Source organism: Equus caballus, chromosome 18 (assembly GCF_041296265.1).
Source record: "Equus caballus isolate H_3958 breed thoroughbred chromosome 18, TB-T2T, whole genome shotgun sequence".
NCBI classification, from domain to species: Eukaryota; Metazoa; Chordata; class Mammalia; order Perissodactyla; family Equidae; genus Equus; species Equus caballus.
This window is the reverse complement of record NC_091701.1, coordinates 25,017,125-25,044,174: the sequence shown is the minus strand read 5'-3', so window position 1 is coordinate 25,044,174 and position 27,050 is coordinate 25,017,125. Positions and strand designations below refer to the sequence as shown.

The 27,050-nt window shown below is 34.9% G+C and overlaps 1 protein-coding gene across 3 annotated transcripts in view; it reads left to right on the top strand.

Annotated features, from left to right (window-relative positions):
- LRP1B (LDL receptor related protein 1B) overlaps nt 1–27,050 on the top strand; it is a 1,824,397-nt gene that overhangs the window by 1,040,854 nt on the left and 756,493 nt on the right. For all 3 annotated transcript variants that reach the window (XM_070241833.1, XM_023622537.2, XM_023622536.2), the window contains one exon: nt 3,061–3,297. In XM_070241833.1, the coding sequence (XP_070097934.1) occupies nt 3,061–3,297 (237 nt within the window). The remainder of the gene's footprint in view (nt 1–3,060; nt 3,298–27,050) is intronic.

Below are 27,050 nucleotides of genomic sequence, written 5' to 3'. Positions count from 1 at the left end.
CAAACACAAATAGATAGGTACTTACTAAATTATTGAAAAGCCTGAAACAGCGACTTCTGGACTATATCTTCAGAACATTCTTCAAAACTATTATCAAACTGGCCTTGCTTAAAGCTGGACCATCTGCCACAATCAGAAGCTAGGGCATCAGGAAGCTTAAGTGGCAAGGGTAACTTCAGAAACACACTGTTTCACCTGAAATCCAGGAATTAGGAAGTTTGCGCTGCAACAATTAGCTCCAGAAATGTATCACAACTGATAGTCCCCTACTGGCAAACAAAACAGAAGAAAAGGACATCCTCTTCCTTACCTCTTGATATGCACAAAGGAAGAAGACTGATATGGCAAAATTCAATTTCTCCATTAGATGAATACCAGCAGAAGCAGCAAAAATTGTCCTCATTTCGTTATTCCAAACTTGAGCTTGTATATCTGATTTTAAGCATTTAAATCAAAATGAGAACCGTGGCTCTGTTTCTGTGAAATATAGTTTTTAGTTTTCAATTGTCTGTAGTACAGGAAAACACATTAGAAGAAACTTCATAGCTATTGAATGACTAAAAAATGTGACTAAAGAAAACAGTGGGGAAAATAGTTACCATTCTTATTTAAAATATAACATACACACACACACAAACACACATACACACACACATACCTTAAACCAATGAAGTAACCAGATTTACAAATTATCAATTAAAAATAAAAGCAAAAATAAATGTTAGCAAGAATTGGTATGGTGAAACCAGTGTTCTTATGTGTTGCTAATAGAATTAGAAATTAATATCACTGTTGGAAAGATATTTGATAATAAAACAAAAGACATAAAACTGATAATATCCTTTAACAAGTTTTTTCATTTTTGAATGAAGAAATTCATTGTAAATGTATTTATATTAACAAAACTCCAAAACAATCTAAATATCCAACAATAAATAAGTAGTTGACCACATTGTACTGGCTCTCCAGCAAGGGAATATGATGCTGCCATTGAAAAGACTGTTTTGAAGATTTTTTAATGACACAACAGAATATCATTAAATTTTTAAAAATTAGATACTAAAATGCATGTGTTTCCTATTTTTAAAAAACAAAAGTATCTAGGCATATAAAGTTGGTAGGAAATACTCAAGAATGTTAATTTTCAAATGAATTTGTACTACTTTTAAATAATATAAAATATTTTTAAGGAAAATAGTCCCGAAAGTAGGTAGACACTGAAAGGCTGTGAGGGCAATGAGGAAGAAGGCTTTATTCTTTACCCAGTAACTTCATTTCTGGAAATGTATACTGAGAGACCGTCTAAGAAAATGTACAAAAGACTAGGGTGAAAAAAATGCTTATCATTATTATTTTAATAATGAAAAGATAAAACCAACTGAGGAATGGTTTGGCAAATTATCATATATTATACTGCTCATATGGAAAGAATGTAAGACTTAAAATAATGGATCAATATAGAACATAATTTTGATGCTAAGATTTAATAAGAAAAGCAGAATATAAAATTGTATCCTCTTCTATGTAAGTAAGTGTATGTTAGAAAAATAGTTAGATAAGTTAAGTTGAAATAGTCACACAAAGGAATACAATACAGCAGTGAAAATGGATGAACCATGACTCCAACCATGGATGAATATGAAGAATGTAATAATGAAATTAATTCACAAAAGAATTCACACATGCAATTCAAACATGCAAAATTGAACAGTATACTGTTGGGAAATACATGTAACATATGTGTTAAAACTTTTGAAAAATACATGATAAACACAAAAATCAGGATATATTGAATGTCTCTGGGATGGAAGGGGGATGGGTTTGGGGTACTTGCATGCCTTCCAGTGTTCTGGAAATATGCTTAAGATCTGTGCTAGTTACGTGGATTTGTTTTTATTTTTATTCTTTATATATTAAAATTTTATAAATATTTGTTTATATACACTTAATATTCAATAAAATTAATTTTAAAAGAAAATAATAGAAAGAAAATATAAATATATAAAATATATAAAATGATAATATAGTTTGTATTGAGGGTGTTGAATTTATCAGTAATTACTTATTTTTCCTGTTCTTTTTTTCTCCAAATTTTCCATAATGTAGCTATTTTACTTTACTAAGAATCTCACTTATGTTATGGTTATCCAATTATAATTGAGTCTTTTGTATCTTCACTTTTATTAATAAAACTCAGTATGTTTTTCCTTTCATGTAAAATATTTCCTTCAAAATTATATAGACTAAACTAAGTATGGGGTGCCCTAACAATTGGAGAGCCTTGCATATATTTTCATATAAAAGTCTGAAAGGGTCAATTTACTCTGTAGAGAAAGCTACCGTAATTCTGGCATTTTAACCCCGGAGACAGGTTTTTGTTTCGGGTTTTCATTTTCTTTTTGTCTTGTTTTTGATAAGGGCTATGTTGTACATCAGAGTTATTGGCAGCTAGCCTCAATCTGTAACATTCTAATTAAAATGTGAAGAAAAAAGTGATGCTGTAACTGGCATTTGATTTCTTTTCTTAAAAAAACCCCACATATTTAGATAACAGTAGTATCTTCACATGCAAGTATATGACACTGTGTGATTCTTTTTGTTTGCCTCTCACAGTCTTTAGATGCAAACTCTGAAGGAGGAGTGTTTTAAATATTTTACAGTTTTTAGCATTGTCAAACATAATGAATATTACAGTTGCTATCTACAGAATGTGTTAAATTGTAATGAATTGTAAAATTGAATGTGCCGGATGTTTTAATAAATGTCCATTTTACAGTTACAAGTTATCCTATGATCTGTCATGTTTTTGCTCTACAGACAGTTACAGACAAAAGAATAATTAAATACAACCCACTCACGGAAGTAATTTCTTTTTTAATTAAAGTAATGCAATTAGCTGGCCTTCTTGCATCAAGATACATTTGGCATATTTTAGAGTTTAATTTTTGGTATTGAGTTTAAAAAATGCTAATTGTGCCAGTTAATTAAACAGTGACATTATGCAGTGTAAAGAAGATTAGGCAGCATCGGTTGTTTATGTTGGTAATCTTTCTTCTGCAGGACCAAAGAATGAATTGTTCCTCTTTTATGGGAAAGGACGCCCAGGAATTGTTAGAGGAATGGACTTGAATACCAAGATAGCTGATGAATACATGATGCCCATAGAAAATCTGGTAAACCCTCGTGCTTTAGATTATCATGCAGAAACCAATTATATTTACTTTGCTGACACCACCAGTTTCCTAATTGGCCGGCAGAAGATAGATGGCACAGAGAGAGAAACCATCCTGAAAGATGGTAAGTGACAATGTGTAACATTAACATCAAACTGCCCAGAGACAGAGCACTTTTAAAGGATAAAGCCAATGTATGTCAAACTGACTTTAACCAGAACCCAAGTTACCATTGGTTTAAAAAATTTTCTTCAGTAACTTTATTTCTACATTTTTTACGTACCAGTGTGTTAAAACCTTCATTATAAAATTGAACTTGCAATTTTCCACTACATTTTCAGTGTTAAAGGAATTAAATTGAGCTATTTATCCACCTTTATGGAAGATGTAGATTTACAATTATATATTTACAGTGCCAAGTGGCAGAACATAAGATTTAACAGAACATTAGAGACTTCTGTAATATTTGGTTCTCACTAGAATATTGGTTGTGTCACTCAAAGTGCATTGAAAATACCAATGCCCCCATAGTCATCATAATTCTTGCACATTGTTTCTTACTTTATAAATCATTAAAATTGAGTTCTGTAGAGTTGTCTTAGAAACATCAATATCTATAGAGAAATTTTGTTTATACCTATTTTTATTTATACATATGAATGCGTAATTATGTATATGAAAACATATGCATATACTTTATTAAAGTCAGTGCATTTCATAAATTACTTGGCTTAGGAACAACCAATCAAGTAACAAAATAATATAACTTTGGTATAAGTAGAAAAGATCTTTAATAATCCAGCAAAGCAAATCTTTGGCTTCGGTGTGTTAAATAACGATTCTGGATCAGTTCCCTCACATATACAGTCTGTTTACTTTTTGAATGTTATAAAAATTCTTGATTTGCAGAACATTAATTATATGTTTATTATGTGAAGGACACTGTGCTAGCTATAAGAGGAGCTAAAAGGAATTTTAGGATATGGCTACCACCTTCAAGGAGTTCATAATCTACATGTGGAGATAACATAAATGCGCAAAAAATGTAAAGGCTTTGCAGCATTTAATTTAATTAATAAGTTCCAAGCTGGCCCAGAGAAATATATGATTAATGGAGAATTTCCGCGTAATGAGAATCTGTAGGAAGGAAGAGCTGTCTTTATTTGGGTGTTCTCAGACAAGTATTTGTGGAGGATGTGGTATTTGGGCTAGATCTTAAAGGGAGAGTGTTAAAGGTGAGGAGGGGATATTTCAGCACATGCCATGAAAAAAACAAAAACAAAAACAGAGCACATTCTCCAGAAAGAGGATGAGGAGAAATTAAGTGGATCCCTACTGGAGGTTTTGTTTACACTTAACAGTGACAGAGGAGATGAGGAAAGTGAGAGGTGGTGAAATGAAAGAACTTCAGAGCGAGGTGAGGGGGCTCAGATAAAATCCTGAAGGGGTGAGAGACAGGAAATGCTTTTGAGCCAAAGAATAATGGGAATGAAACGATATTTTAGGCGAATCAATCTGGTGGTGGAGTGCAGGTGAATCAGAGAGAGGAAGGAGAGAAAACAAAAGCGGAGAGACAAATTATTTACAGCGCGAAAGAAGGATAATGAATGGTGGTCTCTCCTATCTTTCAGAGGGAATGGGGGCAGCACAAGGAGATTATTCATTCAACTCAGGTTCACTTTAAATCAAACCTTTAAAGATAAAAAAAAGTACACTTTCCACAAGTGACAAATGAAGTGCTAAAATGAAAAATGTCCCTGTTTTTGTCTTTTTTAGAGTTTACTGATTAAGGCAATATAAATCCACCATAATTTAACATTCCCAAGGAATGTCTAATTAGAGTTAAGATCTTTCCTTTAAATTGGACGTGACAGAGGCTGCCTGCCTGCTTTTCTCTGTAGTGTGATATCAGATGACAGGAACTTGACAATTTTAGAAGGACAGTGAATTTGCACATTCTCTCTAACTAGGTGTGTTTGGATTGCTCTGATTTTCACCTAGACATTTTCAAGAGGGACTGAAATGCAATATAGAGGGTTGTTGATTTCTTTTCAAAAAGTGTCAGTGTCCAGGCTGTGACTGAATGTTCCAGCTAATAATCCTAACTTTGATAACAATATCTTATCAGTGACATTGGTGGTTCTGTGCATTCCACCACAGCAACAGAGATCAACTCTAATGTCTATGTGACTGCCAAGCACATCTTTACAGTGTTGCTTTGGCAGTATGGAGGTTGTGAGAACATTTTGCAGATTTTCACACCTGAAATATATTTAACATTCTGATGTTCCTATACAAGGGACCTCTTCATGTCTTTTTATTTATCTTTTTCTCTTACTGGTAAAGAGAATAGTAATAGACATTATGACACAAGATTACAATATGTCAAAACAGAACTTATGTTTGGCAAATGGCAATTTGCGATTCTTGGAATCAGAAAAAATAAGTTTTATTCACTCATTTAGCGGGAGTGTCTAATATCCAACTTGAAGACAGGGAAGCAATGCTTGGTTTGACAAATGATTTTGTAAGCTTGGTGGAAATTCTGAGTCTTAGATAAATTTGTACAGTTTGAAGTAAAAGGTTATAAAAATTTTGCTGTTTGTAAATAAAACGTAAATATCTTGGACATCTTCTGCATAAGCTCAGATCCCTTCTAGAAAGAAAAAGACAACATTATAAGAAAAGACTCATTTCCATTCATTCATTGATTTTCTTTCTCTCAGAGGTTTATTAAAAAACTCCTGAGTGTGGTATATCCTATAGTCTTTGTGGAATCTTGTGGGCTGAAACAGTGGTTAAATAAATCAGAAAGGAAAATTTGAGACACGTATATCTTAGTACTTACGAAAAATATCTATGAAATGAAGACATAATAGTGATTTAACAAAAATAGACTTCTATAAGGACAAAACATTTACCAAAATCTGTATTTTTTAACTCTCCAGAATTTTTGCTAAAATTTTTGTAAAATTCATACTGTCTCTTTTTTAAATTAATACTTGATTTATTTATTTGTCCAGTCAATAAATATTTAATGAATGTCTTCTCTGGGCCAGGTGCTCTCTGGATGATGGGAATGCTGCAGTAAACGGGAAAATTTCATATTTAGTTTATATTCAAATAGTGGAAGGCAGATAATAAACAAACACACAAATGAACAAAATGATAAGTGCTATAAAGAAAATAAAGTAGAACACTGTGGTAGAAAGTAAAAGGTGATATCAACAGGAGGGAAAATTAGAGTAAGTGGTCAAGGAATTTATTAGCCATTCTTGCCGGGTATAATTGTTTGTCTCTCTAAGAGAAGAAGGTAGATCCTCTTTATAAGATTGAATTCACTTTGATCTTCTTATATGTCTTGTCCAAGATTCATTTTTCATCGTATGAATTATAATTTTCATCAGAAAGGAAAAAATATAAAAATGATAACTATTCAATTTAGTATTGTGTGTATTCTATTAGTATAGTACTTGTTTTTAAACTGTATAAGTTAACTTTACTTGGATACATATATCCAAATCGAAGGCATGTTAAAATAATCTTTCATATCATTTTATATCTTTACAGCATTAAAATAACACTCAAAGCATTTTTCCTGAGTTTGAAAGTTATCAATGCCTTCAGCTATAACAGAAAAGCTGTAGTTTCAATAGATCCCATAATTAAACTAGAGATTTCAGGTAACCAAGTTTGTGGTAATTTGTTACAATAGGCACAGCAACTAACACAAAGCCTGTACTCTTAACCAGTTTGCTTAACCAGTTTGACCTTATATATTCTGGTGGGTTCTGAGTGATTGAGATCTGGAGCAGGTACACGTTGCCACACCTCAGAGTCTTCCTTTATTGAAGGTACTTATAGGAGCCACGAAGTTAGAGAACAATGAATAACTCTTGACAGGATGCAAGATAGGCTCTCTTTTTTGATATTATGAATACACGTGTCGCCAGGAGGAAGGGGAAGCAGTCTCCCTACACCAAACATATTCTGCAAATTACATATTTAAAGGTAATCTGTTAAGATACTACCAAAGGGTAGTACCATACTTATGTTATTGCTTGTCCAGCATCTGCAGGGTCAAACCCCGTTCTTCAGTTCAGTCCCATCCCCAGTATCTCCATAATCCCTCCATGGATTTTATAACCCAGGAGTTCCTCTAATTTTGTGTTGAAATGTCTGATATTTTGCCTGGGCCATGAATTATTATTTGATAATTCATCATTGTAATACTTAGAACTCTCACTGCTACCACCACCATACACACACACACACACACCCGCGCACACATGACCACTAACTTAAGACCCACTTCAGAACTCCAGAAATATTTCCAGTCCTTTAACCGATCCTACGACAGCCCCTCACAACAGATTGTAGGATGTGATCTATTTCCACATGACACCGACTAATCTGTTAGATTGTCATTTTCTGCACCCAGAAATCACCATTTGCTTTTGAATTTCAATGAACTTCACCATTGTATAACTCTCTAGGAATTTCTAGTGTCTCATAACGATAGAGTTTTACAGTGATGAAACCAATGTGTTGGGATATCTATAATGAATTATGTTAGAGAGTTCCCATGAACTTTAAATAGTAATGATGCCTTGCAAAACATTTTAAAACTAAGAACAAGCTTTTACTCTGTTATTAGATTACAGGTGATTACCAATGTTGTTTTTCTGACTTTACCTCTGAACTTTCTCATGAAGTAAAGCTCTAAGACTCTGAGAGATGCAGACTCTGACCAACCATTAAAGGAAATAATGAATACATTTGTTAGTAATGAGACATTTCCTAATTAAAACTATTAAGAAGAGATTTGTGAGCATTTGCAACTCTTGAGAATCTCACACATATTGTCCCACTGAGCAGCAAGGTTGTGGCCTCTTTGCACAAACTGACTCTTGCTATCAATAAGATGTTAAACCAAAACTTACTGGAGATTTGAGTTCTGAAAATATGAGTTCAATTTCATGTTTAGTTTGTAAATAGAAGTTTCTCATAATTTGTGATATGTCTTATAAAATATATGAGATATTTGAAAAAAACTTTAAGCCCATATATGTCTTTTTGTCCAAGAAGTTGGCATGGATATAAGAAGATTGAAATCTGGGTTCTAAAATACATGAATTCATAAAAAAATGGAATTGACCGTGTAGCTAATGGGTTTTAGTAAACATGGAGGAGAAGACATCTTTCCCCTTATTTGTTTCCAGTCAAAAAAGGTATACATACACATGTATAAGTATGGATAAATACAGCATACTACACACACACACACGCACACACACACACACACACACACACACGGACTCAGAATAGCTCTAGAAGCTTCTGTAAATAAGTCTATTATCTTGTAAATGTTAAATTGCTGGTAAAGTCAAAAGAGAGAATGTGAAAATAGTTATTAATCTCAAAAGTACTATTGAAGTATTGTTACAAATATAGTTGTTACATTAAAAATTCTGATCAGTAGTATTTTTTTGAGCACTTTAAATAAATTACCAATTTTCAGCATGAATTAAAATTTAAAAAATACATTCAACCCAGTTGTTTAATTATTCTTAACCTCATGTAATTTTTGTTTGCTGTTTCAGAAATCACTTGAGAATCCTTTATTAACCTAGGACTACTACTACGAACATTGACTGTAATTTGTGCTGTTGCTTAAGTTAATACAAATTTCTGATTACAAAACAAAGTTTGGTAAATCAGTCTTGGCTGACTTTACCATAGGGATTCTAAAGTAGGAAATGTTAGCTCTAGTTGTGGGGCCAGATAATACCCACAATGTAAACTGAGCAAGTTCCCGTGAAACTGGCCTTTATGAGAGGATTTTAGGGGAGTATTAATAGTCATTGTCTGTGTCACAAATATGTTGAACAATGTGACTCTGAACTATCTAACTTTATTGTTGCCTCCCATTGACTTTAAAAGTTTATTCAGCAAACTTTCCTACCACATAGCAAAACTTGGTAAAATCCCAATCCTTTCTGCTTGCAAGTAGGCAACAGACAGACCTCTCAGTCACTTTAAGTCAGAAACACAGCCCCAATTTGGTAATTAGAATGCCCAATCCACTATACATACATATATATCACAATTCTGAAATCAATATACCATCAAATCTTTCTTGTTCCCCACCTGTGTTGTCTTCTGGCTAGAAGCCTGGGAAAGAAAAGGGGGACATATTTTGTTCATTCTCTTTCTCTGCCCTGTATTTATTTTCCCCGCCACACCTCCCAGCTTGCCAGTCAGTTTTTGATGCCCACTCACTTCTCAGCATTTGTGGGAAGAGATAAGAGGGGTAAGAGTGGTAAGGAGTGAGAATGACTAGCAAGGGTCTTATTCAAATTGGTCCTGTTGTAAACTGGCCTTTCTCTGAGCTTGATAGATCTTTAAAATTTACTGTCTTGAAGGGTGTGGATATGCGTGTCCGAGTGTTTGTGTATGTGCATGTGCAAGCTTTTGAGAAGCATTCTGCTGATCTTTCTAATTTCATTTCCCTTGGCCAAGGTGCATGAAACTCTATGCTTGTGACTTTGCATCCCTGAAGAACCAGTTCATGTCCATCATCTTATTGTTTGAGTCCCTGTACCCAGATGGGCAAACTTGTGGTAATGGACTGAAGCTATCCCTATGCCAGCATTCTCTCTTGTGTGGTTCACATTTGGTCCACATAACGATTTGCAAACTTTCAGCACCAATAAACTCTGGGAATGCAGATATAATGCAAATCGGCGACTACTATTCCACCACCAGAGTCCACTTTAGATTTTTCAGGTCTGAGACTTTCTCAGACCTGAGTTTCATGTATCTGGAAAAAACAACTGTAGAGAACTCAGTTCAAAGATCCCTCAGAGGCCCCATGGAAGTTCCATTGCTAGAGTTGAGATGAAAAGTACCCCTCTATTCTCTCTTTCCCACCACCTTTGGAGAGTGAAAAGTAGGGACTAGAGACTTACAGAACAGCAACACCTCTCTCCAAAGACATCTCCTAAAATTCTCCCCCTTTACATTCTGTTCTCTTTACAACCATTGATCTGGTTGAGGCATCCAAGAGTTGTGCAAACAATTCTGATCCAGTTGATTGTAAAATATGAGGACCTTTTTTTCACACTCACTTTGATTTTTTTTTTAATCATTTTGGCTTCTAAGCGAAGCTTTAATTTTAACATTCCATTACAAATGTCATTATTATATTATAACAGTGAGTTACTATTGCTCCTGATTCTGCAAGATTATGAACCAAATTGTAAGATGCCCTAATAGTCATTAGGCAGTGGTCCAAATGACACCCGGAAAGGAGATATAAGAAAAACAACAATAAGACTATCTTGAAAATTCACTTAAACATACGGATGACAATAAATAGTATTTCACTCACTTTTATGCTCCTAGGCTTTTTTTCTTATCTGATTTTAATACCACTTAGATTGTTAATTTTTATTTTAATCATTTAAAAATAAAAATTTTGCAAGGCTTAGAATTGAGTCTTTTCAAATCAAAGTGTTAAAAAAATAACATAAATTCACACACAGAAAGCTCTCAAGAGATTCCATGACAGCGCCATCACTAGACATGAGGTGAAGGAGCATCTCTCCAACCTCTTGTCCTTTCCTCCGATTGTAACGTCTCAGATGTTGCCTTTGACTATCATTTATATTTGTAAGTGTAAGGAAAACCAGACATGGCATATTTTCTAAAATGTTATATTTCTAGTCAGGAAACAGTATTATCTGAGTTAATTTTCTGTCCAAATTCTCCAGAATCACAAAATATATAAAGGGTGTACATAAAAATTAAAATTTCCAGCCCCAGACTGGCACTGGCTCTCAAGATGAGTGCAAAGATTACTCATTTGCTGTGCTTCACAAATCATGGAACTGATCCTATTAACTAATTCCCATTGCTTATACTATTTTGTCTTATGCCTCAGAGAAAATCCTGTAATTTGGGGTACCATAGTCATGACTTGTGAACTGAACAAATTGTATTATGGGGAGTGTGCTCTAGCAGAAGGAACCTAAGACACTTAGCCAGGGGTTTGTGTGTTCCATACTTGCTCTATCACAGATTGGTTTGAGGACGACCTTTGCCAGATACGTTTATCTATATTTAGAGTCAAAAATTTTGCATTTAATGTCAATCATATTAGTTCTTTGGTACCACATAGACAAAAATCTTTAAGTAATTGATGTTTTTATTTCCTTTTTTTTTTTTCTGAGCAAAATGGCTAAAGTAACTGGTATTCTTTTGTTCTATTCAAAAATGGCTGCAGGTGCTAGCCCAGTGGCATAGTTGTCAAGTTTGCATGCTTGGCTATGACAGCCCAGGGTTCACAGGTTCAGATCCTGGGGGTGAACATACACACTGCTCAACAAGCCATGCTGTGGCAGCATCCCACATATAAAATAGAGGAACACTGGCAAAGATGTTAGCTCAGGGACAGTCTTCCTCAAGCAAAAAGAGGAAGATTGGTGATAGATGTTAGCTCAGGGCCTATCTTCCTCACCAAAAAAAGAACCAAAAGGCTGTAAATCTTACTCTGAATACCTATATTTTTCTTCTGAGAAATTCTAGCTGCTATTCTAATTGTATTTCTAAAAATCAGTCTTATTGCAGCATAATTTACATATGGTAAAATTCACCTTTTTTAAAGGAACAGTTCAATGTATCCAATTGAGTAACCACCACTAGAATCAAGTTAGAATATTTCTATGATCCCAGAAAGTTCCCTCATGTCTTTAACAATCACTTATCTAATTTCCATTCTGATCTGATTGTTCTTTACATGCTTTTACCTTTTCTGAAATATCAGAAAAATTTAATCATCTAGTGAGTTTGGCTTGCTTCACTTAGATAATGCTTTTGAGATTTCTCCATGTTGTTGAGTGTATCAAATATTTATCCTTTTTTTATGTTGGGTTGCATTATTTTATATGGATGTACCACAATTTTTTTTATTCAATTACCAGTTGATGTTCATTTGGATTGCTTCCAGTTTGGTCAATTATGAAGAAAGCTGTTATAAACATTTGTATACAATGCATTGTATGGACATGTGTTTTCATTTCTAAAAGTGGATTGCCTGGTAATATGGTAGGTGTATGTATAACTTTCTAAGAAACTGCCAAACTCTTCAATCTGTTCAAACTCTTTTTCAAAGTGCTGGATCATTTTGCTTTCCCAACAGTAAGGTACAGGAATTTTAATTGCTCTGCCTTCTCTACAACACAATATTATCAGTCTTTTGCATTTGAGTCATTTTAATAGGTATCTGTTGATAACTCATTGTTTTAATTTAAGGGTTTCCCCATCAAGGTCATCTTAAGGTCTGATTCTATTAACAGCTTCCCTCTTCTGTTGGCCAGTTTATTTCAATGAATTGTTTGTCTTTTGTTGCTTTTTGTGTATCTCATAATTATTTACTGAATATCAAATAGTACATAGAAAAATCTTAGAGACTCAAATAGATAAAGTTTATGCTTAGAGAATAAGCATATTTCTTCTGTCAGTGTATTAGGGTGGAGAGTTTGGTCAATCTATTCAGTGATTGGGCTGGGTTTGGATTTTGTTCTCATTATAGCTACCTTTGGTGAGCCAAAGCTTCCAGATCCTTTCAGTGATGGGCTGATACGACCTTGTGTGTAGTGTGGAGACTCAAGGATGCCTGCTCATTCCTCAGCTTTCTATAGTCCCTACATGGCTGCCTCACTGAGGGGTCTCTCTCCACTCTTGCCGTTCCCTCAATGGTAGACTGTTGTGATCTGTTACTAAGTAGAAGGCCCTTGGTGGGTGAAAGAAGTGTTCTCCATTCTCCTGGTCCAGGTTCACTCTTAGGTCCTGTGTGTCTGGGCTTTGGAGCTGGGTCTTTCTGTGCCTCTCCTCCCTTGGCAGTCAACATCTTCCATGTATCTGTGGGAGGTCTTTGGCAGGAGATAATCTTCTGCTTCACTGCCCTACGTAGCAAATCTCTGGTATTTGTATCAATCCAGGATTCTGGGTCCAAGTAGCTTTACTACACTGCCTCAAGAGGCAAACAGCTTTGCTTCTACTCTTCCCTCAACATTGATGTAGCTTTGTTTTGGACCAGTGGCAGTTGAGTTTCTTAACCTTCTTCGATCATTAGACTAGTGTTGCTTGTTGTGAGTAGCAAACTTGTGGTGGGATAGGGGTGTTTCCTACCTCCCTCATGGTCACGTGGCTTTGGCTTCTACCCTTCCTCAAGGGCAGCTTGTCTTTGCAGCTCACCTTACCTTTGGGGAAAGGAAGTGTTCCTGACCTGACCCTTTCCTACAACAAATGATGTTCGTTTCTATACCTTCCTCACAGGCAGTGGATTTTTGCCTTGCTTCTGACAGTGGGAAGTTCTGCTTCTCCTTCCCCTTTCCCAGTGGTTTAAGGGATTCTCTTTGTAAGAGAGAAGAGTTGAGGGATAAGGTGGGTTTCTGTTCTGTGAGACACACAGGGTTCTCTGTCAGGTCTCCCACTATGCCTTCAGTGTTCTTCTTGTGAACTAACTGAAAGGAATTGTTTGTGTCAGGGTTGCCCCCAAATTCAAAACTCTCACATTAAACCACTCTTGGTTTTAAGAATTCTTTACCATTTTAGCTTTTTTAAAAAGTCTACTTTTATGTCAGTTGTGTCTTCCTCCTATGCACTACCAACGACATTTCATGTGTCCCATTTTTCCTGGAAGAGGACTGTCACTCTTAGGATTTTTTTCACCTTGTAGCCTTGGCATCTCAGCATTAATTTAGACTCAAGAAAAGTTATGATTTTATAGATTATTAGGCTTCCTCTTACTGTTATGTGTTTCAATATTCTTTTGCTGCTTTCTGCCTCCTAAGCCAAGCCCAACTCCGCATGTCTACAATTCATTAATGCAAATAGGAAATTGAAGAACAAGATTGAAATTTTTTTGAAAACTACTTTCTTCCCCTTTACTTTAGCATTAGAATCAATTTTTTAAAAATAGCTGGGTCCTATTTATGAATACATATGAATTCTTTGTGATGCTTTGAAACATCCACAGTTTACATATAAAAAAATTTCACTTGATCCAAAAAGATTGAAGTGTTTTCTACTTTCTACAAGCTCACATTGTATTACTTTTTTGACCACAAAATAAATAAATAAAAGCAGTGATGGGAGTTTTCACTTTGCAAAAAGAAAATTGATTAATGCATTATATTATCAGAGAAAAAATCCATTATTATTAAAGAGATGGTGCAGAATGATATGATTAAGGGTTATCTCATAATTTGGTCCTTATTTATTGCCAAGATTTCCATTCATTTTCCTACATAAGACGTTATTTAATTGCCAAAGATCTTCCAGATAGTAGGCGAGGTATTCATCTAAAAATATAAAATTGTCATTCTCAAAGAGTTTGGGTTGTAGTTGAATGTATCTGTCACATTACAAATGAGGCAAAGGAATAAACAGAAGACTAAGCAAATAATTTTGCCTGACTTTGCCCTCTATATCCATAAAAAATCACTTAAAATATTTTTTAACAAATAAATGAATAATAGTACTGAAAAACTGAAAAGTCATCTGTCATCAGTGATCAGAAATAATGAGAATTTCCTAGCTAGAATGGAGATTGGATGAGATTGACTAGAGCACAAGAAACCATAGCCTACACCACCACAGGGGTAAACTTCAGATATGAGAGTTGAAAAGGAGAACCCTATGGTCCTAATAAAAACTAAAAGACATGAAGAGAAGGCCTTAAGGCAATCTTTAAACTACTTTAATAATGAAGTCAACTAAAAATAATGGATCCAGTTCAATCCGTCTCCCCTGGCATTAATTATACTTTTTAAAAGAATACACAAAAAATGGATTAGGATGTGTCTATTAATTTAGAGAAAAAAGACAAAGTTAAAATTTTACCTCAAAAAGCATATAAAAATAAAGCTTAAAGAGCACAAAAATATAAAATTAGTGAAATAACTTCATTTTTTTAATGATATTGGGATTTGGAACATTTTCTTAAGCAAGACACAAAACTTGGAAGCCATTAAATGAATTTTAAAATATACATTTATATATATATAATATACAAAAGGAAGATTTAAAATATTTTTATGACAAAGGACATAATAATTGAAAACACAGAAGATAAACTAAGCAAAAATATTCGCAATATTTATAACAGAAAAAAATGATTATTTTATGGAATAAAGACAACGTAAGAAAAAAATTTTAAAAAGTATTTGTCAAGGCAATTCATAGAAGGATACAAATTTCCTTATTAGACACATGGAGAGGTGCTCAACATCAGAGTAATCATGAAAATGTAAATTAACACAATAGTATGAGTTTTACCACCTTTATAAGATTAGAAAAAATAAAATATTGGGCCTGGCCTGGTGGTGTAGTAGTTAAGTTTAGTGCTCTCTGCTTCAGCAGCCCAGGGTTTGTGGGTCTGGATCCCAGGTGCAGACCTACTCTACTCATCAGGCCATGCTGATGAGGCATCCCACATACGAAATAGAGGAAGATTGGCACAGATGTTGGCTCAGGACCAATCTTCCTCACCAAAAAACATCATTGTAATAAATGGCGGCCAGCTGTATGGCTTAGTGGTTAAGTTCATGTGCTCTACTTTGGTGGTCCAGGGTTTGCCAGTTCAGATCCTGGGTGTGGACTCAGCACCATTCATCAGGCCATGCTGAGGTGGCCTCCCACATGGAGGAACTAGAAAGACCTGCAGCTGTCATATACAACTATGTACTGGGGGGGTGGGGATGGGAGAAAGAAAAAAAATAATAATAAAAGATCAATAATATGTAATATTAGTGAGACAATAAGAAAATAAAATATTTCCCACACTATTTGGGAAAATGTAAATTGTTACAGTGGTTTTGAAGCATTATATGGTAATATGTATGAAAATTAAACTATATATAATGTTCAACCCAACAATTCCACTATTGGTTATCTATTCTCTTGATGTAATACACATGTTCAAAAAGAAGCATTATTTGTAATAACAAAGAAATTGACAACAACATAAATGTCCATCAAAAGAGATATGGTGCATTTTTACTATGAATAATACTAAGTAGCAGTTAAAATGCATGAGGTAGAGCTCTATATACTGATATGAACAAAACTCCAAGTCAAACTGATAAGTAAACAAAGTGAATCGCAAAATATTTTAGGCAGGCAGGATGATCCTATTTATGTAGGTATACAAATATTTTTTTGGAAAAGATTAATGAACTGTTTATAGTGATTACTTCTAGGGAGGGCTGTGTGAATTATTTTACTCACATCTGATTGTCCTTTTAAAACACATACAACGGGAAATGTGCTTGTATCTTACATAATAATTTAAAAGAAAATAACTACTACAAAGAGATGCAGTTATAGATAAACATGTAAAAGAGTTTTAATGCAACTAGCGAAACTATGATCACTTTTGTTCATGCTAATATAAGTTGGTTTCTTCAAACCTGGATAGTTTCTTTAAAAAAATGAATAGCCCTAAACTTTCATCTTACCTCTCAGATGGATGTTATTTTAGTTTAGTCTGCCTTTGCCTGCTCATCCCTTCCCCAAATTCTTTATACCATTGAATTTCTTCCTGTTATATTTACATAAGGGCTTTTTTCTAAATAAATGTGTGTCTTTTCATTGCAGGCTAGTTGTGCTGCAATCTTTGCCTTATGTCTTCATAAACATCTGTCTACTCTCAGTCATGACAATCAGCTTTGAAAAAAATAGCTTCAGGACCAATATTTTTGTGACCTACACAATAGTTAATTGTTTTGGCAAGTCCTCTATAGCATTTCACTTTGAGACTACTTTGAAGATTACAAACTTAAAATGGGCCAAAAAGAAAACATCAATTTTGTCTCATAATTATTTTTTTAAAATTTTAAAAGTAAAATGTTGAATCAAACATTTAAAATACTAGTGAATTCATGTTATTGAAACTATCAATCTCGGATATCTAAGTAATGTTTTCCAATTCTGTAATTTGAAGTTTTTATTTCATCATAAGATAGATATACATTTCATACATATAAATGTTTTATGTTCATCAATATATATAGCTCCTCCAAGTTAATAATGATTATTTTTACAAATTTCATGGTTTCAATACTTGAAATGATATTTTAAACCAATTTAAATCTGATCTAATTGGCAAAATATTTGTTGTTGTGTAAAAATAGCATTTACTAAGCTCCTAGTATGTACCAGACATTTCATATAATTTATTCTGACCTCAAACTAAGCCTTGAGTGTAGGAGATATTGTGATTTTTGCACAAGTTAGAGACCTGGGGCTTAAGGAGTTAAGGAATATTTTTTTGTAATTCAATTAGTTACATGCTATGCTGGAGTTTGAACTTGTTTGTCTGATCACAGAATTTCCAGGTGCCGTATTCTTTCTAACATGCCATAATACCTCCACTAATTGTGCTGTTATTAAATTAGCTTAGGCTAAGGAAAATTACAAAACAATTGTTATAGAAATTTGGACATAAAAATGTCCTTAAAGATAGTAACATAGTGCAGAGTTTAAATGAGCAGGTGCAGGAGTCAGAATGTCTAAGTTTGAATTCTGCTCCGTGACTTATTAGCTGTGTAACCTTGGGCAGGATATGTAACCTCTCCAAAGCTTTGTTTACTAAATCGGTAAGATAGGAATAGTGATTTTTCTCAGTTGCTCTGAGGTAGGAGCCATCATGTTCATAAGGTACTTAATACATGGTAGGTACTTAATACAGAAATGGCTGGCATTATTTTATATATATGTTATTCTCTAATTTTATATAGGAAGCCAAATGAATCTAGAGGGGATATATCATTTGCCCAGGGTCTAATGGATAGTGAACAAAAGAGTTGTGACTAATATCTCCAACTTCCAATGTATATTCTTGTCATCTTCCTGCTATTTAGTAGGTTAGACCATCATTTCTAAAATAAGTTAAGTCCTGCAATAATTATGTTCTAGAACAACTATGAAATTCAGATTAATTTCAGCATTCAAATAGAGGGAGAAGAAGCAGCTTTCCTAGCAGGTATTTCATTTTTCTACCAGGAATCCTGGGGACTATAATCCAGATGAGATAAATGTTGACTATTAGAAAGCAGCACATTCTTTAGAAAAAATAATCTATGATCTAGAAAATTGTATGTATCAAATACCTTGTCACAAACTATGAGCAACAATTATGGAAAGACATCTGTTTTTTATTAACCTATTCTTGACAATGTTCTTGGAATATTAGATCATTTGCTATAACATTGATACTGAATTTTCTATCTGTCCAATCTGAGGGCTTTTTCTCCCTTCCTCTTTGAATTAAGAGGTGCTGCCCTGTGGTATCAGAACATGAATTATTCTTTCTTGAATATAATTTACCTATTCTTACATTACTAACATTCGAAATTCTGTAGTATATTCAACATTGGGATGGCAAGGAAGGAAAATATCTTACTTTTACTGACTTTTTACATTGCATAGAACTTTTCAAGTAGTAATATTTTTATCATCCAGGGTATTTATTTAAGTAAAAAACTCTCCAAAATTTGTTTCCATTGCCCCTCAGAGTAGTGATGGCATATGTCAAACAGTGGGGTGTGATATATCTTTAGCCTCATTAAGTGATGTATCTCCATGTGAAAATCTGGGTATGCTCATATGTGTGATTTTCTCTCTGATTCATTTGACTTGTAGGTGGTATCTATAAAAAACCAAAATGTTTTCTACAGTTTCAAATATTTGAATAGTTTTAAGAACCCAGTAGCTAAACTAAGGATTTAATTTTTCTTCTAGGTATTTGGCACTCTCTGAAAACATTGGAATGATAGGCATACTGAAACAATAAAGAATATTCTTCACCAGCATTCTGGAGCAAATAAGCTAGTCATACATCCTCAATTTACTGTTATTTCTTTCCTTCACTCAGATTTATAGTGCTTATATTCATTCATTCATTCATTTTTTTCATTTTACAAATATTGATCATGCATTTAATACTAATCTCTACTAGGAGTTTCAAGCACAAACATACTTCTATCCTGCCCTCATATCTCACAGAGACAAATGAGCAAGTTAGCATGTCCACACTTGAGTAAACTTAACAAGACGGTAAGTGATAAGTGTCAGGAATAAGATGCAGATAGAGTACCTAGGGAGTTTAGAGGGCAGATAAATTTTACAGGGAGAATAAGAGAAGATTTGCATAGCAGATAGATATTCTTTTGGCCTTGCAAGAGGTGAAGGAGTTAGAAAATGAAAAGATGGGAAAAAAGAGAGGCAATAGAAGTAAAAATAACCAAGAGATGCGAAAGTAAAATATGCATATGAGAGTAGGGAAATGAGCTAACATTAGTTAAGTCCTGTTGTTCCTAGGTGCCGTGTATGTTATTTCATTTTACCTTCACAATAACCAAATAAAGACGTCTTACTATAAAAATTATTATAAAGATTAGAGTGGAAGACAACATGAAAGTAAAGAAGCTACTTTCTGTCTGACACCAAAGTCCACATTTTTTCCACAACAGCACATCAAGTAGTTAAGAGTAGCATAATCCAGCACAGATGCTTGGATCATGGGGCTTATGAAGCAGGTTAGCGGCAAATAGTTATAGAAGGTTTTGTATGTCATTGAAAGGAAAATTGCAATTATTTATTAGGTGATGGTGAGTCATTCATTTATATATTTATTCAGACAAGCAATATTTATTGAGATTACATTATATATAGGCAATGTTCTAATCCCTGAAGATACACCGTGAACAAGACAGACAATATCTTGGAAACAATATATTGGAAAATATCTTGAAAATTCAAGTTTTATGTGTGACTAAAAGAGAGAAAAAATAACCCTAAACTAATAAAAATCTTTTATTGTTTAGTAAAAGTTACATTAATTTCCCAGATTTACTACAGCAAACTAACATATTGTATCTCTTAATCCCAGACCAGGCTTATTTTAGACTCACACCTAGACTAGGAAACTATATTGTGTGTCCTCATACCTTTTACCTCCATCAAAAAGGAAAAGAAATGATGACTACCTAAGACCTTCCTTGTTTTAAACACCTGTCAACTCTCTCTTCTCTGTATCCGTTATTTTCTCCTCAATATTCCTATGCATTGCAAAGAATCAAAGTTCTCATCAAAATATTTATTTTGGCTCTGTGTCTTTCAGATATAAAACAACAAATTAGCTGTCATCTAATGTAATATGCACTATTTAGATAGCTCGAATGAATAGAATGTAATTATATTAGCATATTTAATGGGTACGGTAATGGTCTGATAACTGTATGAAATATTTTAATACACATTTGTTTTCTTCTTTGCTTAGTGCCCATTTGCCTCCACAGAATAGCAGTGTTTTCCTAGCTCCAGAATTAGTGCTTTTATCTCTGTTACTAAAACAAGTTTTCATAATTCTTTATTGTTCCTTAAAGAAGAATGTGCACATTTTGAGTCAGAAAGAGTTACCTTGATATTTTAGCTGTTAAGATATTTGTAACTTGTCTCAAATAGAGGAATTTCAAATTGTAAAATTTAGCTCACTATTGTTTCAGGTAAAAAAAAACCCCAAAAGTACACTTTTTTAAGATTAAAAAGGTATCTAAGGATATACATGGAAAATTTATCATTCTGAGAGAAATATTTCCAACGTATTTGTCACAGTGACTAGCCATGAAATATTTAGCATTTCTCTTTTTAAATAAAGTACTTTATAAATATATATATGGATTTTAATGAAATTTGACCCACTCTGAGATTGCATGTTTGAAAAAAGTATAGTAGTTTGTATTTACTACTCTACTAACTACAGAAACCTAATTTAATATTCTTATGCAATTTTACCAAAACAATATTGCACATAACTTTTCACTTGAGGGCAAGAAAATTCATATTTAGGGAAATCAAGATAGATTAAGAAAAGTTTGAGAACTGTCACTCGCTTTCTAGGTGGAACTCCAACCTCACAGAGTGGGAGGAATTTTGTCTTCCACAGGGCATTTATTAATATCTGGGATCATTTTTTGTTGTTACCACTGGGGAGGGAGGTGCTACTGGCATCTAGTTGATACAGGCTGGTTGTGCTAAATGTGCAATTTGCAGGACACTCTCAACAACAAAGAACTATCAGGTCCAAAATGTCAATAGAGCCAAAGACAAAGACAAAGTCAAGAGGATGGCAGGGAGTAAACCTGCCACAACTGCAGAGATGCCAAAAGGAGAAAAGGAGAAAATGACACTTAGGATAGTTTATTATTCACGTCAAACATAGCATAAGCATCAGCATAGTTGTGATGCTAATGTGATGGGCCAGGATGGTTGCTAAGCAAGCCCGAGGAATGCAGGGCCTGGAGATCAGCACATTTTGAACAAACAGCCAACACTGTAGAAAACAGCAAGCTTTCCCATCCCCCTGCCTTGTGCAGTGAACAGTCACACAGTAGTCACCTCTGTGGTCCCCTTGATTTAGTTGCCTATGTGACTTCCTATAGAAATTCTTCAGTATCAGGAAACAGATAAACCTTACAGGTCAGCACACTCAGTAAGAAAGTTCAAGGACATTCAAGGCCCACTGGGGACTGCCTCTCCCAATACCTAGAAATGAGACCCTAATAAGACCCTAGAAATAAGCACAAGTTGTAAGGACTTGCTTATCTCTATTGTTCATGAGGATTTTAAATGTAATCACCTCAAAAGTGTTCCATGTAAGGACTTTTAAATTCATACGGGGAAAAAAATACTGTTTGTTTAAGTTGTTTTCTGCCATATAACCCATAGTGTTCCTGTGACTCCTTTCCAATATTTTCTTTGTCATCTCCTGAGCACCCTGGGCATGGTCCCACCTCAGGGCATTTGTATGCATTGTTACTGGGTTTGGAACCCTCTTCCACCAGATGTCCTATATGATATGTCTCTCTTTTACCTCTTAGAGGTCTTTGCTTACAAGCCATCTCCTCAGTTACCCCTTCTTGGCCACCTCATCCGAAATTGTACACAGCTCAAATCCTTATCCTCTTTTTCCGCTTACGTTTTCTCTTTAGTATTCGTCCTGGGTATAGTTTGCTTATTTGTTATCTTACTAATGTATGCTTCAAGATTTTAGACATTTTTGTTTGTTTCATTCATTGATAGATTCTTAGGGACTAGAAAAGCATGGGGCATATAGTAGCTATACAAGTATTACTGGTTGTAGATGAATGGGTCCTTTGACTTGGCTGTCATTGCTTTCAAAATAGTAATTAAACTGACTAAACAGAACTAAGAATGATGGAAGAATGATTCTTTTTCTGTTCTAAAATAAGGAGCAATGTCAATCATCATTATTATTTTCTTGATTATCCAAAAAGTTGTTTTGGTGTTTACTGAAATTGTCCTTATAATGAGATTTCCTGACTATTTTTCAGGAATCTTGTAAAATTTTACATATTTCTCATGGTTCATTTGAACTTCTGAAACATTTTTTAATGAAAAAAATTAATTATGATTCTTAGTTAATATACATAAGACATCCCTGTCCTAACACACTTTCCCAGGCTCAAAAATCAACATCTCATTTTCTTGCATAGCTTCAAATTCTGTTTTTCTTGCCTAGTTGGATAGCTACCTTGAATAGTTCCAATACTATATACTTGTTTAGATAAATTATTCTGAACTAAATTTTTTTATGGTTTTGCTGTGGAATTGTAAGGATTCATTTAGCTCATTGTAACAAAATTTTTATAGAATACAGCATTAAAATAAATATTTTAACTATCTTCTTTTTTCCTACAGATTATGCTACATGTAGCCTTTGGCATGTTCTATATATTAAAAATAATGCATTCCTCAAAACATTCATTTACTTTGTTACATTTTTAAAAATTAATATTGAACTACTTTTATTTAGTGAGATAGAAAAATTGCAAAATAATACAGAGTTTCCATATATCCCTCACACAGTTTTTCCTAATAGTAACGTCTTACATAATATCATGACAGTTATCAAAACCGGAAAACTAATGTGGATACAATACTACTAATTAAAGACTTTCCTGGAATTTCACCAGTTTTTCCATAAAGGACTTAGTTGATATGTCTTCTCAGTCTCATGTGTCCTATAACAGCCCCTCAGTTTTTCCTTATATTTTGTTTTAATATTTGACTTCCCTTCATAGACACATTTATTGACTTTCTACATTGTCAGCTAGCAAATATATTTTGGTAAGAAAATAATAAGTGCAGTTTATTGAGAATAATGATTTTTGATTGGAAAGTTGGTCAAACATCTTTCACTTCAGTAATCTTAGTCTATCTGCACACTCCTCCCCTCATCCATGCCCCACTTTTTCCTTCTTCTAATGAATTATTGCTTATATTAACTTTCTGTGACTCTTCTATTTATGATTTTTCCTTTCACAATTTTGGAGATCAAGATCAAACTCTAACATAAAATATATAGGTACATTGGAATATGAGTAACACTTCCAGACTTACTGTACTGACTCCTAACCAAACATGGGTCCCTGTGGATCATCTTATTTTTCTGGGGCTTTGATTCATTGTTTGTGTAACGTAAAAGTTGGCCTATGTGGTTCTTTAGCTTCCTTTTATCTCTAAATACTGACTTTGTAACTGGGTTCCTGCTTACTTTTATTATTAGATTTTCCCCTAACTCACTGCTTCAATTTTATAAGGCTACCTGTGGACCAAGATGGTTATGACTATGTGCATTTCCTTAGATATTTATAGAAGGATCTTGTGAAATAAATTAGTTTTAAGAACTTGACCTCCTTTATCACACTTACCTATCACCCACACATGCATTTTGTTTATTCTTTTTTCTCTCTGGGTATTAATGTGGGTCTGAAACAAGTATACTTTTATTTAATTTAGGATGGTAAGATAAACTCCAGGAGGATAGTCACATGAGATGACACATTAGTTCTTTGTCATGGTAATTATAAATACAATGAAGATTTACAGCTTTTAAGCTCAACTCAGAATTTAATGATCAGGAGAGTGTCAAGATGGCAGTGTAGGTGGACTCTGAACTCACCTCCTCCCATGGACACAGCAAATTTACAACTACTCTGGGATCAATAACCCCTGAGAGAGAATTGAAAACTGGATAAAAAGAACCCCCACCACAAGGGACAGTCCTGACTGAGGTGGAAGAGGCAAAAATTCCTTTCTGGGGAGAAAAAAAGCAAGCCACAGCACTTCAGGCTGACTGGGAGCAATCCCAAGGTACACAGCCTTCCCTGAAGGAGTGAGGGACCTGAGTGGGGGAGCATTACCACAATAAGCATCCTCTGGACTCAAAACTGAGATGAGTGTTATAATATCTAGCTTTGCTGGCTCTTAACTGCAATGGGGAATATCCCCTGGAAAGCTATCAGACATAAGGGAAAACAAACTGGCTTTTAAACAGCCCATGCACAAATTCATTCATTTCAGAAAACAACCTAAAATCACGAGAAAGAAAGGTACACATTGCTTTGGTGAAAAGAGACTCACCTAATAGGCTCTGGGAGTACCTTAGCTAGAGATGAGAACTTTCCAGGGACTGATATGTTGGAAGCAGCCATTATTGTGACCTAGTACAGCCATGCTGACACAGACTCTAACAGATGCCATTGCAGGTCTTCCCCTGGCCTGTTAGCCAAGGGTCAGTCTCACCAGCTAGAGCACAAGTTTAACCCAGCTCAGCAAGAGTGAGTAGCCCACCCTAGGGATGGGCCCCACCCAACAGCAAGCCCTCAGGCAACTGTGGGCCTGCATAGGCTGGATGCCTGGATCCTCTGCAGTGGGGCTAGTAGGTCTGCTTCTGTAGGGCAGGGCACGTGTGATGAGTGAGTGGATTGAGAGGGGCATTGGTGGAGTGTGTGGGGCCTCTGCAGTAGGGAGATTGGGTCCACTGCAGTGGTTCGGAGTGAATGCAAAGGGCAGGACTGTGTTGAAGGTGTTTGTGGACTTGTGGATGGTGGGGCTTGTCAGCTGCAGAAGACTTGTGCTTCTCAAACAGCCACAGGGGATCAGCCTCACATTCCAAAACCTGCAACAATAGGGTGCTCCCCTGCCTGGGACCAGCCCTACTCAGCTGCAATCCTGAGAGAGCTGAAAACAGCCTTGCACCCCAAAGACCTGTAGCAATTGTAAGCCCCTGAGCCTAGCAACCAGACACGCTGGGGGCCTACTCACTTAACAGACAGCCTGCAAAAGGAATGTGCTATTAGACTTCGCAGCCAACTGTGCTGGGGCTCCCCATGCCCAATAAAGTGACTGAAGTTTCCATAGCAGCCACTTGCAGCTGAGCATACAACCACCTGTCCAGGGGGATGAAATAGCCTCCCTGGGAACCTGCAGTGAGAGCCACCCTGAAACAACAAGACACACATAGCCCACACAGGGGTCACTCCTGGATCATTTGGAACTGGTGATGAGAGGGAAGCACACTGCTGGGCCTCATAAGGCATCTCTTACATAAGGCCACATCTCCAAGATAGGAGACATAGCTGACCTACCTAGTAAATAGATATAAGCACAGAGAAAGAGTCAAAGGAATATGTTCAAAGTAAGGGAACAGGACAAAACTCCAGAAAAAGAACTAAATGAAACAGAATTAAACAATTGACCTGACAGAGTTCAAATGAAAATTCATAAGAATGCTCACTGATCTTGGGTGAAGAATGGATGAACTCAGTGAGAATGTCAACAAAGAACTGGAAAATATAAAAAAGAACCAATCAGAAATGATGAATACAATACTGGAAATGAAAAATTCACTAGAGGGACTCAATATCAGAGTAGATGATACAGAATAATGGATGTGTGAGCTGGATGGAAGACTAGAGGAAATTACCCAAGCTTAACAGATAAAAGACAAAAGAATTAGAAAGAACAGGAACAATCTAAGGGATCTCTGGGACAATATCAAGTGCATTAACATTCTTATTATGGGTGTCCCAGAAGGAGAAGAGAGAGACAAAGGGGCAGAGAACCTATTTGAATAAATAATAGCTGAAAACTTTCTTAACCTAAGGAAGGAAACAGGCATACAGATACAGCAATCACAGAGAGCACCAAACAAGAAAACCACATGAGAAGAGAACAAGAGAAGAAGAAAGAGAAAAAGAAGAACTACTAAAGCACCCAGAAAAAAAGGAACAAAATGGCAGTAAGTGCATGCTTATCCATAGCTACTTTAGATGTCAATGGACTAAATGCTCCAATCAAAAGGCATAAGGTGGCCTATTGGACAGAAAACCAAAACCCATACATATGCTGCATACAAGAGACACACTTCAGACCTAAAGACATTCACAAACTGAAAGTGAAGGGGTGGAAAAAGATACTCCATGCACATGGCAATGAAAAGACACCTTGGGTAACAATACTTATATTAGACAAAACAGACTTTAAAACAAAAATTGTAACAAGAGACAGAAAAGGGCACCACATAATGATACAAGGAACAATCCAACAAGAGGATATAAAACTTGTAAATATCTATGCACCCAAAATAGGAGCACCTAAATATATAGAGTAATTATTAACATACATAAAAAGAGAAATAGACAGTAACACAATTATAGGAGGGGACTGTAACACTCCACTTATACCAGTGGATAGATCATCCAAATGGATGATTAATAAGGAAATGTTGGCCTTAAACAACACATTAGTCCAGATAAACTTAGTAGATATATATAGAACAGTCCATCCAAAAACCACAGATAAACTTAGTAGATATATATAGAACAGTCCATCCAAAAACCACAGAATACGCATTCTTTTCAAATGCACATGGAACATTCTCAAAGACTGATCACATATTAGGCCACAAAACAAGTCTCACTAAATTTAAGAAGATTGAAA